The following is a 13,600-nucleotide window of genomic DNA, read 5'->3' as shown; positions in this document are numbered from 1 at the left end:
TTTTAAAAAACTCCTCCGTTGTCTTCTGTGCACAGTAAGGTTGAGAAACACTGGTTCTCAAACTTGCTGCACACTGGAATCATCTCTGTTGCTTGGTCCCATTCCCAGAGATTCTGGTTTAATTGATTTGGGATTTAGCCTGGGAATCAGATCGTAAAAGCTCCTCGGGTGATTCTAATATGCGGCAAAGTTTGAGCACCACTCACTATTATGCCTGTTAGTGTAGATGAAGCTGTAGGTGATCGGAACCAGAGAGGGGGGTGCGGGGAAAGAAGGCAAAGAAAGCTTACCAGGTCCAGCTCCATGATGAGTCCCTCCCAGTTGAACAGTGTGTAGAGGACCCAGGAAGGAGTCGGGCTGGGTCAGGTGACTGCCTCAGCCACCCACCCTCACACCATGCCCATCTGCAAGCCCTGGGCTCTTGGTATCCACAACGTGATGCTCGTAGATTTGTCTTCTGCAAAAATGCTGAGCTGGGCTATCTGGAGTCTGGTCCAGCCAATGCCCCTCCCCCCTTTGTATGCTTTGGTGTCCTCAGGGCTCAGTCCCAGCTTGCTGAGGAGCTCATGGGGCTGGGGAATGCTGTGCCCAGAAGAACTGGCCTGGTTATTACCATGCTGGGGTCTCAACCCTCCCTCTGTTCTCCTGAAGCAACTGGTAAGGGGTTGAGGTTGGAGGAAACAAAGGAGAACTTGGTTTGAAGCAGGCAGGGAAGGTGTGGGACGATGATGCTGAGAGCTGCTTATCAGTGCTTACTGTATGTCAGTCACTTTTCTGGGGTGCTTTACAAACATTATTTTATCCCACAACTATTGTATGAAATCAGTATTTATACTGCCATTTCCCAGATCAGGAAACTGAGGCCCAGAGATGTTAACGTCCTTACTCAGTATCACCGTCAGTAAGTGGTAGTGCCTGAATTTGAACCCAGGCAGCTGAACTCCAGAGCTGGTGCCTAAACACTAAGCTATATATTGGGGTGGCGGGAACAGGTGATAAGGCTTAGAACCCCTGCATAACTGCAATTTGTAGAGCACGGAAAGGTCCACCTGCTTAAAAACATCTTCAACAGCATGCCCGGAAGTCATCTATTAGCATTCTTTATCTGATTTTAAAAACAATCTTAGCATTTCCATTAAATGGCAAATATGCTGCTGAGAGCCGCACATGAACCCCTTTTGCCCATTATCACAGCATAGATTAATATTCATTGGATTAATTGGCTAGACCAGCTGGAGAAAGATTTGGAAGTTTCTGGAGTTGATGGTGGGGCGAGGGGGTGGGTTGGGGTGTTGAAGGGGGCTGTGTAGATCTACTGCCACCTGGTGGTGGTCTCTCAGAAGCGGCAGTTGCTGGTCACCGAGGGGCCCAAACACCATGTTCCCAGAAGGAAGACCAGAGCACCTGTGTGGCCTGAAGCCAGACGAGGAAGTTTACTCTGTTCACATGGTCTTCTGTTTGGTAAAATTTGCAAAGCAAGGATATTTTTGTACCATTTTCTTAAAAGGGCCATTGAGATTACATAAGCTTCAGGCCCCACAAAACCAGCATCTACCTGGCCTGTCATTTCTATAAAGAGTCACAGTCCTTTATCAGGCCAGGAGGATTATTCCAGGGACTCTGCAGGGAGGAGTTGTGAAGCTCAGTACAAACTCAGCACGAGCCTGTCTTGCTCTGACCTTGCCATTCAAAGCGTGGTCTGTGGATACGGTAACCAACTGTTCTGGTTTTCCAGGACGGAGTGGTTTCCTCGGATGTGCGGATGTGGAACTTTCAATGCTAAAACCAGGAAAGTCCGTGGCAAACTTGGGTGAGTCGATTACTCTATCTGCAGACCAGCAGTATTGGCGTCAGCCTGGAAGTTTTTTTAGAAATGCAGTTTCAGGCCTCACCCCAGAACTACTGGGTCAGAATCTGCATTTTCCAAGAACCCCATGACCTTCAGGTACACATTAAAGATGGAGGGCTCTGCCTCCCCCAAGAAAAGAAGGGCCTACCCCAGCGCCCCGAAATGTGTGCCTGCAAGGGTCTCATCTTCTGCTGGGAAAACTCCACAGCGTGGTTCCCACTGGACTTTAATTCTGATAACAAAAGGCCAGACCTAGCTGGCTCCTGTTTCCTTGGCTACAACAAGAGCCACAGTGATACAGACCACCCAGGGCAGGTAGGCACAAAGTGCTTCTCTCTCCTCTGCCTGAACTGGATTCTCCTTGGGGGCAAGGCTGCTGTTTGCTGAAGAAATGAATGGGCAGCCATGTGAAAATGCCTTGAGGGAATTCCCTGGTGGTCCAGTGCACAGGTCTCCACATTTTCGCTGCTGAGGGCCTGCGTTCAATCCCTGAAAAAAGAAAGAAAGAAAGAAAGAAAGAAAGAAAGGGAAGGAAGGAAGGAAGGAAGGAAGAAAGAAAGAAAGAAAGAAAATGCCTTGAAAATTGTTAGATGAGATTTAATTGTAGGTGTGATTGAATACATTGTGATCTGTTGCCCTTGGGCATGGAATGGTCAGAAATTGTTATCATCATTACTCCTATTTATTGAGCAATTACTATACACCAGGCACAGTTTTGAGCACTCTACAAGTATTAACCCACTGGTAATAACTACACTGGTTAAACCACTGGTTAACTACAGGTATTAACAAGGCTATGTGGTGGGTGCTATGATGATGCCCATTTCACAGAAGACAAGCTGAGGCTCAGAGGTTTATAAAAGGGATCTATCCTATCAGTGAGGCACAGAGGACAGCCAGAACGGGAAGTGACCAGGGGCCTGATAGGGTGGAGGATTGCTTCCATTCAACCACAGCTTTCTCCCTATGGGTGTATCCAGGGAAGGCCTCCAGGAAGGAGGGCAGCAAAGGAGGGCTGAGGTCACTGCATCCTCATTTGCTCTAACTTGGTTTTATTTCTCCGTGCTGTTCAACTAGAAAATTCTTTCTATGAGCCAGCTCTGGGCCAAGCACCAGGCTGGGTGTGGGGAGGCAGAGATAAGAGTCCTGGTTGCTGCCTCAAAGAGGCCCAGCCAGACAGACTCAGACAAGCAGACAGTTACAATGCCAGGCCCCGCAAAGTGAGAGAGAGAAGGTGAGGGAGCGAGCAGGTCCCGGGGGCACATCCATGCAGCCTGGCTGTGTGTGCTGGGGCTGAAGCGCCTTTCCGCCTGACTGTTGAAAGACAGTGGAGGTGTGGGCCTCCAAGGAGGGAGGGTCTGGGCCAGGAGACAAACAGCATGGAGGTGAGAGGGGGCACTCCTGCCTCTTCCTTGAAGACCCCCCCCTCCATGCCCTTCCTCTTCCTGGGCCCTGTCCTGTGGATTGAATATATATTACTGCTTTCCTCCCCTTTTAAAGCAACATCTAACTGCTCTTTGGTCCTGGCTCTCTGCAGTATTCATGATTTCATCAGCATGCTGGGGGGTTCACTTGCCAAAGCTCTTCTGCTATTGGAGATGTGCTTGTTCTTTTTGTCAGACAAACTCCTGGGCGCTAATTACAAAGATGTGGGCAGACTGTAGGGAAGCCTCAAGGGATGGCCTAGACCCTACGGGCGGTACAGAGGGGCACAGGTGGCCGTCTCTAGGCCTGAAGAGAAGGGAGGAGACTGGAACCTGGGGAGAGAGCTGGGTGTGAAGAGGCCGCCCTGTGGATCTAAGACTTTATGGTCCTGGATTGTATAGGGAGGAGGGGTGGGAATGACTTCTGTCTCCTCCTTCTTCCCAGTCCCTGACCAATGCCTCCCATTGGTGAAACAGAGGGCAAGGTCTGGAGGATGCAGTCCTAGAAGTCAGCCTCCGGGGGCGGAAGCAGAGCTGGGTGAAGAAGGGCACACAGTGGGTGTGGCTCTGGGCAGGCAAATGGAAGCTATTCAGTGCCAGTCCTTGTTGATCAATGTTGTGGGCTGAATGGTGTCCCTCCAAAATTCATACACTGAGGTCCTAACCCCCAGTACCTCAGGATGTGGCTGTGTTTGGAGATAGCATCTTTAAAGAGGTATTTAAGTAAAAATGAGATCATTAGTTTGGGCCTGAATCCAATATGACTGGAGTCATAAGAAGAGGACATGGACACACACAGAGGGAAGACCATGTGAAGACACAGGGAGAAAACAGCCATCTACAAACCGGGGAGAGAGGCCTCTGAAGAAACTAGCCCTGCCAACACCTTGATCTCTGTCTGACTTCCAGTCTCCAGAACTGTGAGACAATAGATTTCTGTTGTTTAAGCCATTCAGTCTGTGGTATTTTGTTATGGCAGCCCTAGCTACCCAATAGTCAATAAGCTATTCAGCCCATAACTTATCAATTATGCATTTGCCTCTCTGTCTCCCCCTCTGGACAGCCAGCTTCTCCAGGACTCAGCACAGGGTCAGGTGGGCGCCAAAATGTTTGTGGGATGAATGGATCATTTAACAAGAAAATAAAACATTAAGGCGATCTATGAAATATCATCAAAATGTTGCAGTCTCAGGTGGCAATCAGCGGATTACAGGACACAGCAGCAGAAGTGATGCTGTAACAGCCACTAGACTTGCCTTGTTACAAGCACTTACTACGTATAGGCACTGTGATGCGTGCTTTACATGAATGATCGCTTTTACTCTGGCAGTGAGCAGACACCGCCAAATGTTACATGGGGAAAGAGAGGCTTGAAAATTTATGTAAGTGCCCAAGATGACAGGATTAATGGGCACATCTACAGTGTGATGCAGTGGGACAAAATGGGGCCAAGCGGTATTGTGGAAGGAATATGACCTTCTGGAGAGTTTACAAGCTCTATTCCTTTATCTGTAAGATTATCAGGACATGATCTATGGCCTCAGGTAGTTGAACTATTGAAGGAGATAATCCAGGTCCCTGGTGTGGTGCATGGCATGAGTGCATCAGCTTCTTGCAGCTTTGAGAGGCCTGGTTGAGAAGACAGAAAACCTCTACTGTCCATTCTGCCGGCCCCCAGCTCCCTCCTACGTGATGAATGAATGCTCCCTGGGATGCAACTTCCTGTTGCAGGTTCAAAGGGTTCCCAATGCATCTTTGCTCCCACATCTCCATGGTTCCTTACACTACCCACCAACATTCCGTTCTCAGTCACAGAAGCATGAAATAGGATGCTGGAGGGGAAACTTGAAAGGCTCAGAAGAGGAAGGGACTTCCCCAAGAAGATCTAGAGAGAAAACTGCCACCTTGCAATTCCTCCCCCATCGAGCGTTTGGGTCTTTGGCTCCCCTCCCTGAACTTGCAATAAGCCCTTCTAATTCTTTAGCAGCGGTAACTGGGTAACAGCAGTGGCCTACAGGGCAGTCCCGAGTATGAGAAGGGAAGTGTGTCTGTGGTCTGGGCTGGCAGCTAGTTCTTACTTGGACGGAATTAGAAACTTGTTTTGAAGCCTGGGAAGACTATATTTAGCTGCAAGTATGTTTGCTCTCCCTAGAGCAAAGTCTTGTAGACCTGCCTAGGACTCCATGCTTGGCCCAGCGGCCAGAGCTGTGCTCTCTCTTCCCTGCTCCAGAGGGTCCTGAGGCAGCAGTGAAACCCACCTCTCGGCCCTCGGCCTCAGATCACCCTGTCCCCTGCCCCTGGCGCCAGTTTTGCCTGACTTCTCAGCCCATCAGTCTCCAGCCGGAGGCATGGCTAAGGAGGCATTGTGGGGTCCTAGAAAGTGCCTAGGTGGGGCTGGAAGCCTGGCTCTGTCAGTTACCTATCAGACAAGTTACTTAACTCCCTGTGGCCTCACATTCTCATCTATGATGGGGATAACAACAGCCAGTTGTGGGTAGGTGTGTGGATTCGGTGAGAGAACACAAGCAAGCATTAACTGCTCATCAGACATCCCCCTCCACCTCACCAGCCTCCCAGAGAGCAGGGAGGACTCTGGGATGACTTGACACTTTCTTGATGACAAAGATAATGGGCTCCCCGGAGATACTGTGTGTGTATGTGATTCAGAACATTTCACTGGATTAAAAAGTTCAAAAATGAATACAAACTCTTCACAGGTCAAACTCTGAAGAATACATAAAGAAAAATAATTCTCCCTTCCCCTCCTGCAATCTCACTGGAGATAATCAATGTTCACAGCCATAGGTGCCTTTCCACATAGTTTCTATCCTCATACAAACACGTCTAAAAGATTTCTTTTTTCTTTTGATTAAAGACCTTCTCTGCAATTTCCCTTTTCATTTAACAGTAAGTCGTGGGCGTTCATCTAGGTCAATACGTATGGATCTAGCTCGTTCATTTCAATAGCTGCATAGGACTCCATAGATTATATGAAGCATAATTTTCCAGCCATCTCCCATTCGATGGTTGGGAGGGTGCATTACAAACAATGCTGCAATGACGATCTCTGCACAAATATCCTCGTGAAATTGTGTTTTAATTTCTATGGGGTACTTTACCCAAAGTATGACTGTTGGGACAAAAGGTTATCCTGAGAGGATACTTCCCCAGATTTTTGAGTTTCCTTCTCGGAATTTGTTTGTTCCGGACACTTTCACTTTTCAAGCTCTAAGGAACAGCTAGCTAGCGACGCCTCCCGGGGAGAAAACACTAGCTGCCCGCAGCATCCCTATTAGAGCGCATGCAGGTGGCGCTCCAGGGCCAAAGGGTTTAGTGGGGAGAGCGAAACAGTAGGAGACGGAGGACGGAGGCTTGGGCTCTAGGGTGACCCTGGGCGGGTGACGTTCCTCCCCGGGCCTTCCGCGCAGTCTTGCGCGGCTCCAACCAAAATTAGGTGCAGCCCGTACCTACAGCTGGTGACCTCTTATCTCTGCCTTACGAATTCCTAGACTAGTTGGCTCTCCCAGGACCTAGGCTGCGCCTCCCTCCTCCCTCCCCATCATCTTCCCTCCGCACGGCCCGGTCTTCTTGGGCGGAGTTGGCTCAATAAGGCCAAAGAGGGTAAAGCAACCACCACAATTAACCCCTCCCCTGGATCGGTCATTTATTGCTTCTGCCGGGCTTTGGCTCGCTCCCTCCCTGGCGGCTCGGCTATCGAGTGCTCCTGTCTGAACCTGGCGTGTAGCCGATGGCGTGCCGATGCGACCATCCTTTGCTTCTGCCTGGCTCCGCCCTCCCGTTGGGGCCGGGGCGGTAGCCCAGAGATCCGCGGCTCGGCCCGCGATTTACAGTCACTTTGCCTGCTGCGGGCGCTTCCGGTTCCGGTACGAGGAACCGCACGGGATCCGAGGCGCCGGGCATGGCGGGGAGCCGCCTGGAAACTGTGGGGAGCATTTTCTCGCGGTGCGTGCTCGGAGCCGGGGTGGGCCGAGGGCGCCTCCCCTTTTTACGCCCTTTCTTGGGTGGGTCTGAGCCCGGCCAGGCCTCTCTTGTGTTCTCTCCTGTTTCTGAAGAATTGTGCTTGACTACGTCACCCCTTGAATGTCTTAGCTCTCACGTTCAAGGTCGCACCTGTCCGCTCCCCGAGTGGAGGTCTCTAGGAAGAGGAAGGGAGGAAGGGGCTGATGGGCCTGGCGGGACCGTCTTTGCATTTTCCTTGACGGGACGGGGATGGGGCGAGGGGGGTGGGACGCACATAAGAAGGTGGAAGATTAACTCCCGAGCACTGTTAGGTTGGTTTGGAATATGGAAACATCTTACCTGTAGGTAGGGGACTTCCTGCTCTGCCCTCCTTGCGGGTGTTTTCCGGACTCTGTGACCCCGCCGGTGTCCCAGGCTGCGGCTACGCTGATTCACTGACTGACCTTGGTTTTAAATTAATTAATTAAGTTTTGGCTGCAGTGGGTCTTTTTGCTGTGCGCTGGTTTTTTTCTAGTTGCGGCGAGCAGGGGCTACTCTTCGTTGTGGTGCGCGGGCTTCTCATTGCGGCGGCTTCTCTTGTTGCGGAGCATGGGCTCTAGGCGCCCGGGCTTCAGTAGTGTGGCACGTGGGCTCAGTAGTTGTGGCTCGTAGGCTCTAGAGCGCAGGCTCAGTAGTTGTAGGCACACGGGCTTAGTTGCCCCGTGCATGTGGGATCTTCCCAGACCAGGGCTCGAACCCGTGTCTCCTGCATTGGTAGGTGTATTCTTAACCGCTGTGCCACCAGGGAAGCCCTCTGACCTTCGTTCTTTACCCTTCCTTCAGGACGCGGGACCTGATGCGGGCTAGTGTGTTGAAGGAGAAGCCCCTCTGGTTTGACATATATAATGCCTTCCCGCCGCTGAGGGAGCCGGTCTTCCGAAGGCCCCGCTTGCGATACGGCAAAGCGAAAGCTCACATCCAGGACATCTTCTACTACGAGGATCGGATTAGAGCGTGAGTGCCGGGCCCGTATGGTGGACAGGAGGCTGCAGAACTTTAGAAGGAAAGGTTTAGCCAGCAGTCTGACAACTTAAATAGGAATTGAGTCTGGGCTTGCTCTGTGGAGCCGGTCTTGTCTATCTAGCCAGATTAGGGAATCAGAGCCCCTCCCGTATGTGAGAGAAGCAGAAGTTCGGAGAAGTAGAATCTGGAGCCCAACAACTGACTGATCATTGCAATGATAGCTAGGTGTTTCTGCACATCTGTTTGGTGGCTGGCACCGTGCTAAGCCCTTAACCAACGTTATCTCATTTAGGTCTGTCTTCAACCCTGCAAGGTCAGTCGGTATCCTCGTCTCCATTTTAGTCAGGAGAACAATGAGGCTCAGGGTCACCTTACTGGGAAATCACTGACAAAGCCCTTTCCTTCAAATACGGATGTCAGTTTTTAGTATCCAGAGTATGTACAGTTTCTTTTCTCTTTAAATGTTAAGATTGTGCCTAATTGAAATTAATACATATACCTTATTCTTACCCCTATTCCTGGATGTAAGAAAACAATTTATAAAGTCATTTTCTCTATTGAGGTCCAGGCACCTTTCACCTGACAAATCTTTTTTTTTTTTTTTTTTTTTTTCCTCTCACGACACTCCTTTGAGGTAGGAGAACAAGTACGTTCTGGCTCTGCTTGTAAATTTTCAGAGATCTTTGGGGCATTAAATACTTCTTCAGTAGTTTTCTGCTCAGGTCCGTTGCATGCTCTCGGTCAGGATGCTTTCAAGGTCATTTACACATTAAAATCATTTGTGCTTCTACTGTGTGCGTGGCAGTGGAACTGGGTGATAGTCACTGGAGAACGTGGAATATTTTACTGCTTCCTCTTTTATTGCTGTTAAGGCCAAAATAATAACACCTTATACTTAAATCGTTTTTTGAACCTTTATCTTTTTGGCCTTTTTTTTTTTTTTTTTGGTGTTTTTGATATTTTTAAGAACTTAAAACAGCAAAATAAATTTCAGTTTTATCAAAACCTAAATGTAACAAGTGAAGTCCTAAAAGTTCTAGAAGAAACTATGGGGTAATTTAAAAAATAATCTCTGTGATAAAAGCCTACCTAAGCATGATATAAAAACCCAGAAGCCATAGATGAAAATATTAAAATTTCTGCACACAAAAACTACCATAAGCAAAATCAAAAGTCAGGTGACATACTGGGAAAAAATTTTGCGACATGTATGACAGAGGGCTAATTCCTGTTTATATTGCTATAAAGTTTGCTTATGAGTCAAGAGAAAGACCAAAAGGAAAAATAGGCGAAGAACATGGACAGGTCACAGAAAAGGAAATTCATTTGCTTTTAAACATGAAACGATGTTCAACCTGTTTCATAAGAAAAGCAAAACTACAATGAATTATAATATTTCACCTGTCAGATGGACAAAGGTCAAAACGTCAGGAGATACAATTAGGTGCGGGTGTATAGAAATAGGCGGTCTCCTGCCTTCCCGGTGTGGGTATAAGTTGGCACAGCCCCTTTGGCAAGCATTCTGGCAGTTTGCAAGGCCAAATTACAAAGGCGCATACCTTGACCCAGCAATACCATTTTTAGGAAATTATTCCACAGGCTTATTTGCACAGCACACTGAGAAATATAGATAAAGGTAATCATTGCAACACTGTCTAAAGTAGCAAAGGACTAGAAACAATCTACGTGCCCTGATTTGAAATGATCTCTGAGAAATATTAAGTAAAAAGGAAAGATGTGTTTACTATCCTTGGGGTTAAACAGCGTGGCTGGGGACAGGGAATGATAGATGCATGTATGGTTGTATAGTGGTAGAACATTCCTGGGTGGATACACAAGAAACGGGTTAGCGTTGCTTAAGGGGAGGGGAACTGGGAGTTTAGGGTGCAGAGGTGAGGAGGAGTGTTACTTTTCACTGGATACCTTTCTGTAACATTTGATGTATTTACCATGTGCCTGCATTGCTTATTTAAAACGAACAAAAAAGGTCTGTAGGTCATGTTATACTCGGTTCCTCAGGGCCCAGCAGTTATTCTTTCCTCCATTCTTGGCCATGATCTATAACTGGAGATTTATATTGTGTTGTTTTGTACTTTCTAGGAAATTTTATTCAACCTATGGATCTGGTCAAAAAGCTTTTGATCTGTTCAATCCAAACTTCAAGTCTACCTGTCAACGGTAAGCCATTCCATAAGTCTTTGGTTACCTTTCTTTTTTTAGGATTCAGTTGTCAATTTGAGGGGTTTTGTTGCATTCCACTTGAGGAAAAAGATGTTCCTATAGGAAGATCTCTTTTTTTTTTTAATTAACTCTTTTTTTAAACCATAGGTCCTTGTTGGTTATCTGTTTTAAATAGAGCAGTGTGTACGTGTCAATCCCAGACTCCCTAGGAAGTTCTCTTAAGGGAATACTCAGGACTGTGTAACAGCATGTCTTGACAGCTCTCAATATACAGACTGAAGATCTGACTGCTTGGAATTCTAGGTTTGTGGAGAAGTACATTGAGCTACAGAAACTTGGAGAAACAGATGAAGAGAAGTTATTTGTGGAAGCAGGGAAGGCTTTATTGGCAGAAGGTGTCATTTTAAGACGAGTAGGAGAGGCAAGGACTGTGAGTATTTTGTTAGCTAAAACTATTACTAGGATTGGTTGTCTGTTTGTCAGAGGTTAAAGGAAGGCTTGGTTTTCTTTCCCCAACCGTGGCTCCAGGTCAAATACCGTTAGATTGAATTAACTAGATTTTTGTGGTAAGGACTGCGGCTTGGAACAAGTGAGTTGTCACGAGGGCTTTTAAAATTGTGGTTCTGTAGAGACTTTTATTATTTGTTGTAATCAAATTTGACCTGAGATATTAATGTTAGATTTTTGAGTCAGTGATAGAATGTGCTAGTCATATAGCTTCAGCTGATTGAGTGAAAGTCATAACATCTGTGTGACATACTTATATCTGGTCTTTTAAGCAACAGGATGGTAGTCACATTTCCTGGAAATCTGAACCCATGGGTGTCGAGCCCCAGACCGCGTTGGAGGAGAACCAGTCTCTGAAAGAAGATCCACAGGCGCAGCATTTGGGGGCACCTGGAGAACAGTCGACAGGCCTCTCACCTCCCTGAAGAACTTGTATGCTGTGTATACTGACATCCAAACTGGATTCACAACGTGAATGTTGTACTATTTTTAACAGTTGAACTGTGTAAATGTTTCTTGATCTCTAAGGCATCACGTTTGCCTTCTCTTGGTTTCCACTTCTAGGTTGTCATAAAGCTCTGTATCATGGTTTGAAGAAGCAGTTATGTGAACTTTTATGTTAGGGCGGTATTAAACAAAGAATTCCTTGGTGCTTATAAAGTAAGTTTACTTTAAAACTGTAAATAGCATGAGGAAACCTTTGTAAGTATTGTTTGAATGGGACTCACTCTTAGTAGGTTTGCTTGGGGTTTTGTGTTCACATTTGATTCTCTGGTATGTTTCTCTTCTCTTTTTTTTTTTTATTTTTTTAAATTTTTTTTGCAGTACGCGGGCCTCTCACTGCTGTGGCCTCTCCTGTTGCGGAGCACAGGCTCCAGACGTGCAGGCTCAGCGGCCATGGCTCACGGGCCTAGCCGCTCCGCGGTATGTGGGATCTTCCCGGACCGGGGCACGAACCCGTGTCCCCTGCATCAGCAGGTGGACTCTCAACCACTGCGCCACCAGGGAAGCCCGTTTCTCTTCTCTTGATCCATCAGACTTTTACTTGCACATCAGGTGTGGTTCCCTGGCCAACTGTGTCTGCAGCTAATCTTTGTACTTTTTGCTTGAGAGGCCAGGCTGACTTGTGCTTTGCAGTGAGAATGAGGACCTATCATTGATGATGGACCAAGGCCAAGACTATAACTTTAATCTCATGGATTGAGTGCTGGAGATGGTTAGCATAGACCTGCAGGTAGTAGGCTGCTCAGGAAAGATTTGTTGAGTGAATGAATGATTACATCCCGCTGAAGACTGAATTCAGATGACTTCTCTGTAGGTAACTGGGTTGCCAAGAGGAATGATGCTCTTCACCGGCATCCACTTTCCTCCCTGGTGTCAGGGTGTGCTTACAAGTTTTTACCAGCTCTCCTGCTCTCTTCATTTCCTTATCTTTTACTGAATAAATAAAACACCCTTCAGCTATCAGTAATTTGCTGCTCCAGAAACTTCTTACTTTAAAACTTGTGTAGCTTTTCCCCCCTGTTCCTGTGTGCAGTCTCTTCTGTCTCCTGGCATGTCAAGGGCGGGGCCCACACCCCACAGACTGTACACCTTGCACAGGGTGCTCAGGTAATGGAAGGTCAATGAGTACATGAGGCAAAAGCCATTCTCAGCCATGCTGCTTCTCCCCCCCACCTTTATCACTGTTGTACAATTCCTCTTGTTTGGGGACTGCTTTACATTTATATGGGGAAGTAAATTACATCCATTCGACATTAGGCAACCATTGGGTGCCAGATACGGGGCCTGGCCTTGAGAGGAAGACTGCGGCAGGTGGAGCAGTTGGTTCTGTTCTCAGAAGGGCGATCGTGGCTCCCTCATTCTCAGAAACCTTATCTTTCTGGGATTTAAAAGATGGTTTCTTTTTTCTTTAAATTTTGTTTATTTTTTTGCGGTACGCAGGCCTCTCACTGTTGTGGCCTCTCCCGTTGCAGAACACGGGCTCCGGACGCGCAGGCTCAGAGGCCATGGCTCACGGGCCCAGCCGCTCCGCAGCATGTGGGATCTTCCCGGCCCGGGGCACGAACCCGTGTCCCCTGCATCGGCAGGCGGACTCTCAACCACTGCGCCACCAGGGAAGCCCAAGGTGGTTTCTTTGTCATAGAAATGAAGACGTTTAAGAAAATTATTTGTTGCATAATTAAAGAAAAAGTTATACATGCTCATGGTTCAAAATTTGAAGGTGAAAAGTCAACCTCCTTTCCACTCCTGTCCCCTGGCCCTCCCATTTTCCCTTCCCTGCGGCCACCACTATCACCATTCTTTCCAGAAATAATTTTGAGTGTGTACGAGGGGACGCAATGTATACTGTTCTGTACCTTGTTTTCCACTTAATGTCTCAGAGATCCTTCGTATGGACGCGTAGCAAACCTTTAGGTTGAACCTCAGTGATCAAAACAGTCAAAGGGAATGTCATTGTGAGCGGCTGGGTGGCGGCTGCCAGTTCCCACAGAGCCGCTTTGGGTTGCACGATATGAGGAGAGGTCTGCGTGCTGCGGGGCTGGGTTGGGAGCGTGCTCCCGCCTTCCCTGTCCCCCACCCCGAGCCAGAGAGAGAACCCAGGAGCCCCAGCACCCCAAACAGAAGGATCCCTGAACAGCCACCCCCCTCCCCA

General features: G+C 47.9%; 1 protein-coding gene across 1 annotated transcript; it reads left to right on the top strand.

Annotated features, from left to right (window-relative positions):
* Window positions 1-7,104: 7,104 nt before the first annotated feature.
* Window positions 7,105-12,411, top strand: MRPS23 (mitochondrial ribosomal protein S23). Its single transcript, XM_022552648.2, has 5 exons — window positions 7,105-7,236; window positions 8,077-8,247; window positions 10,357-10,434; window positions 10,741-10,867; window positions 11,217-12,411. The coding sequence occupies exons 1-5, from the start codon at window positions 7,193-7,195 to the stop codon at window positions 11,367-11,369; spliced, it is 573 nt and encodes a 190-aa protein (XP_022408356.1). The 5' UTR covers window positions 7,105-7,192; the 3' UTR covers window positions 11,370-12,411.
* Window positions 12,412-13,600: the final 1,189 nt, after the last annotated feature.

This window comes from Delphinapterus leucas, chromosome 19 (genome assembly GCF_059928025.1).
Source record: "Delphinapterus leucas isolate spDelLeu-1000000601 "Yukka" chromosome 19, BTC_Dleu_Yukka2, whole genome shotgun sequence".
In the NCBI taxonomy this organism is placed as follows: domain Eukaryota; kingdom Metazoa; phylum Chordata; class Mammalia; order Artiodactyla; family Monodontidae; genus Delphinapterus; species Delphinapterus leucas.
Note: the sequence above shows the minus strand (reverse complement) of the source record. Positions and strands in the feature narration are given on the sequence as shown.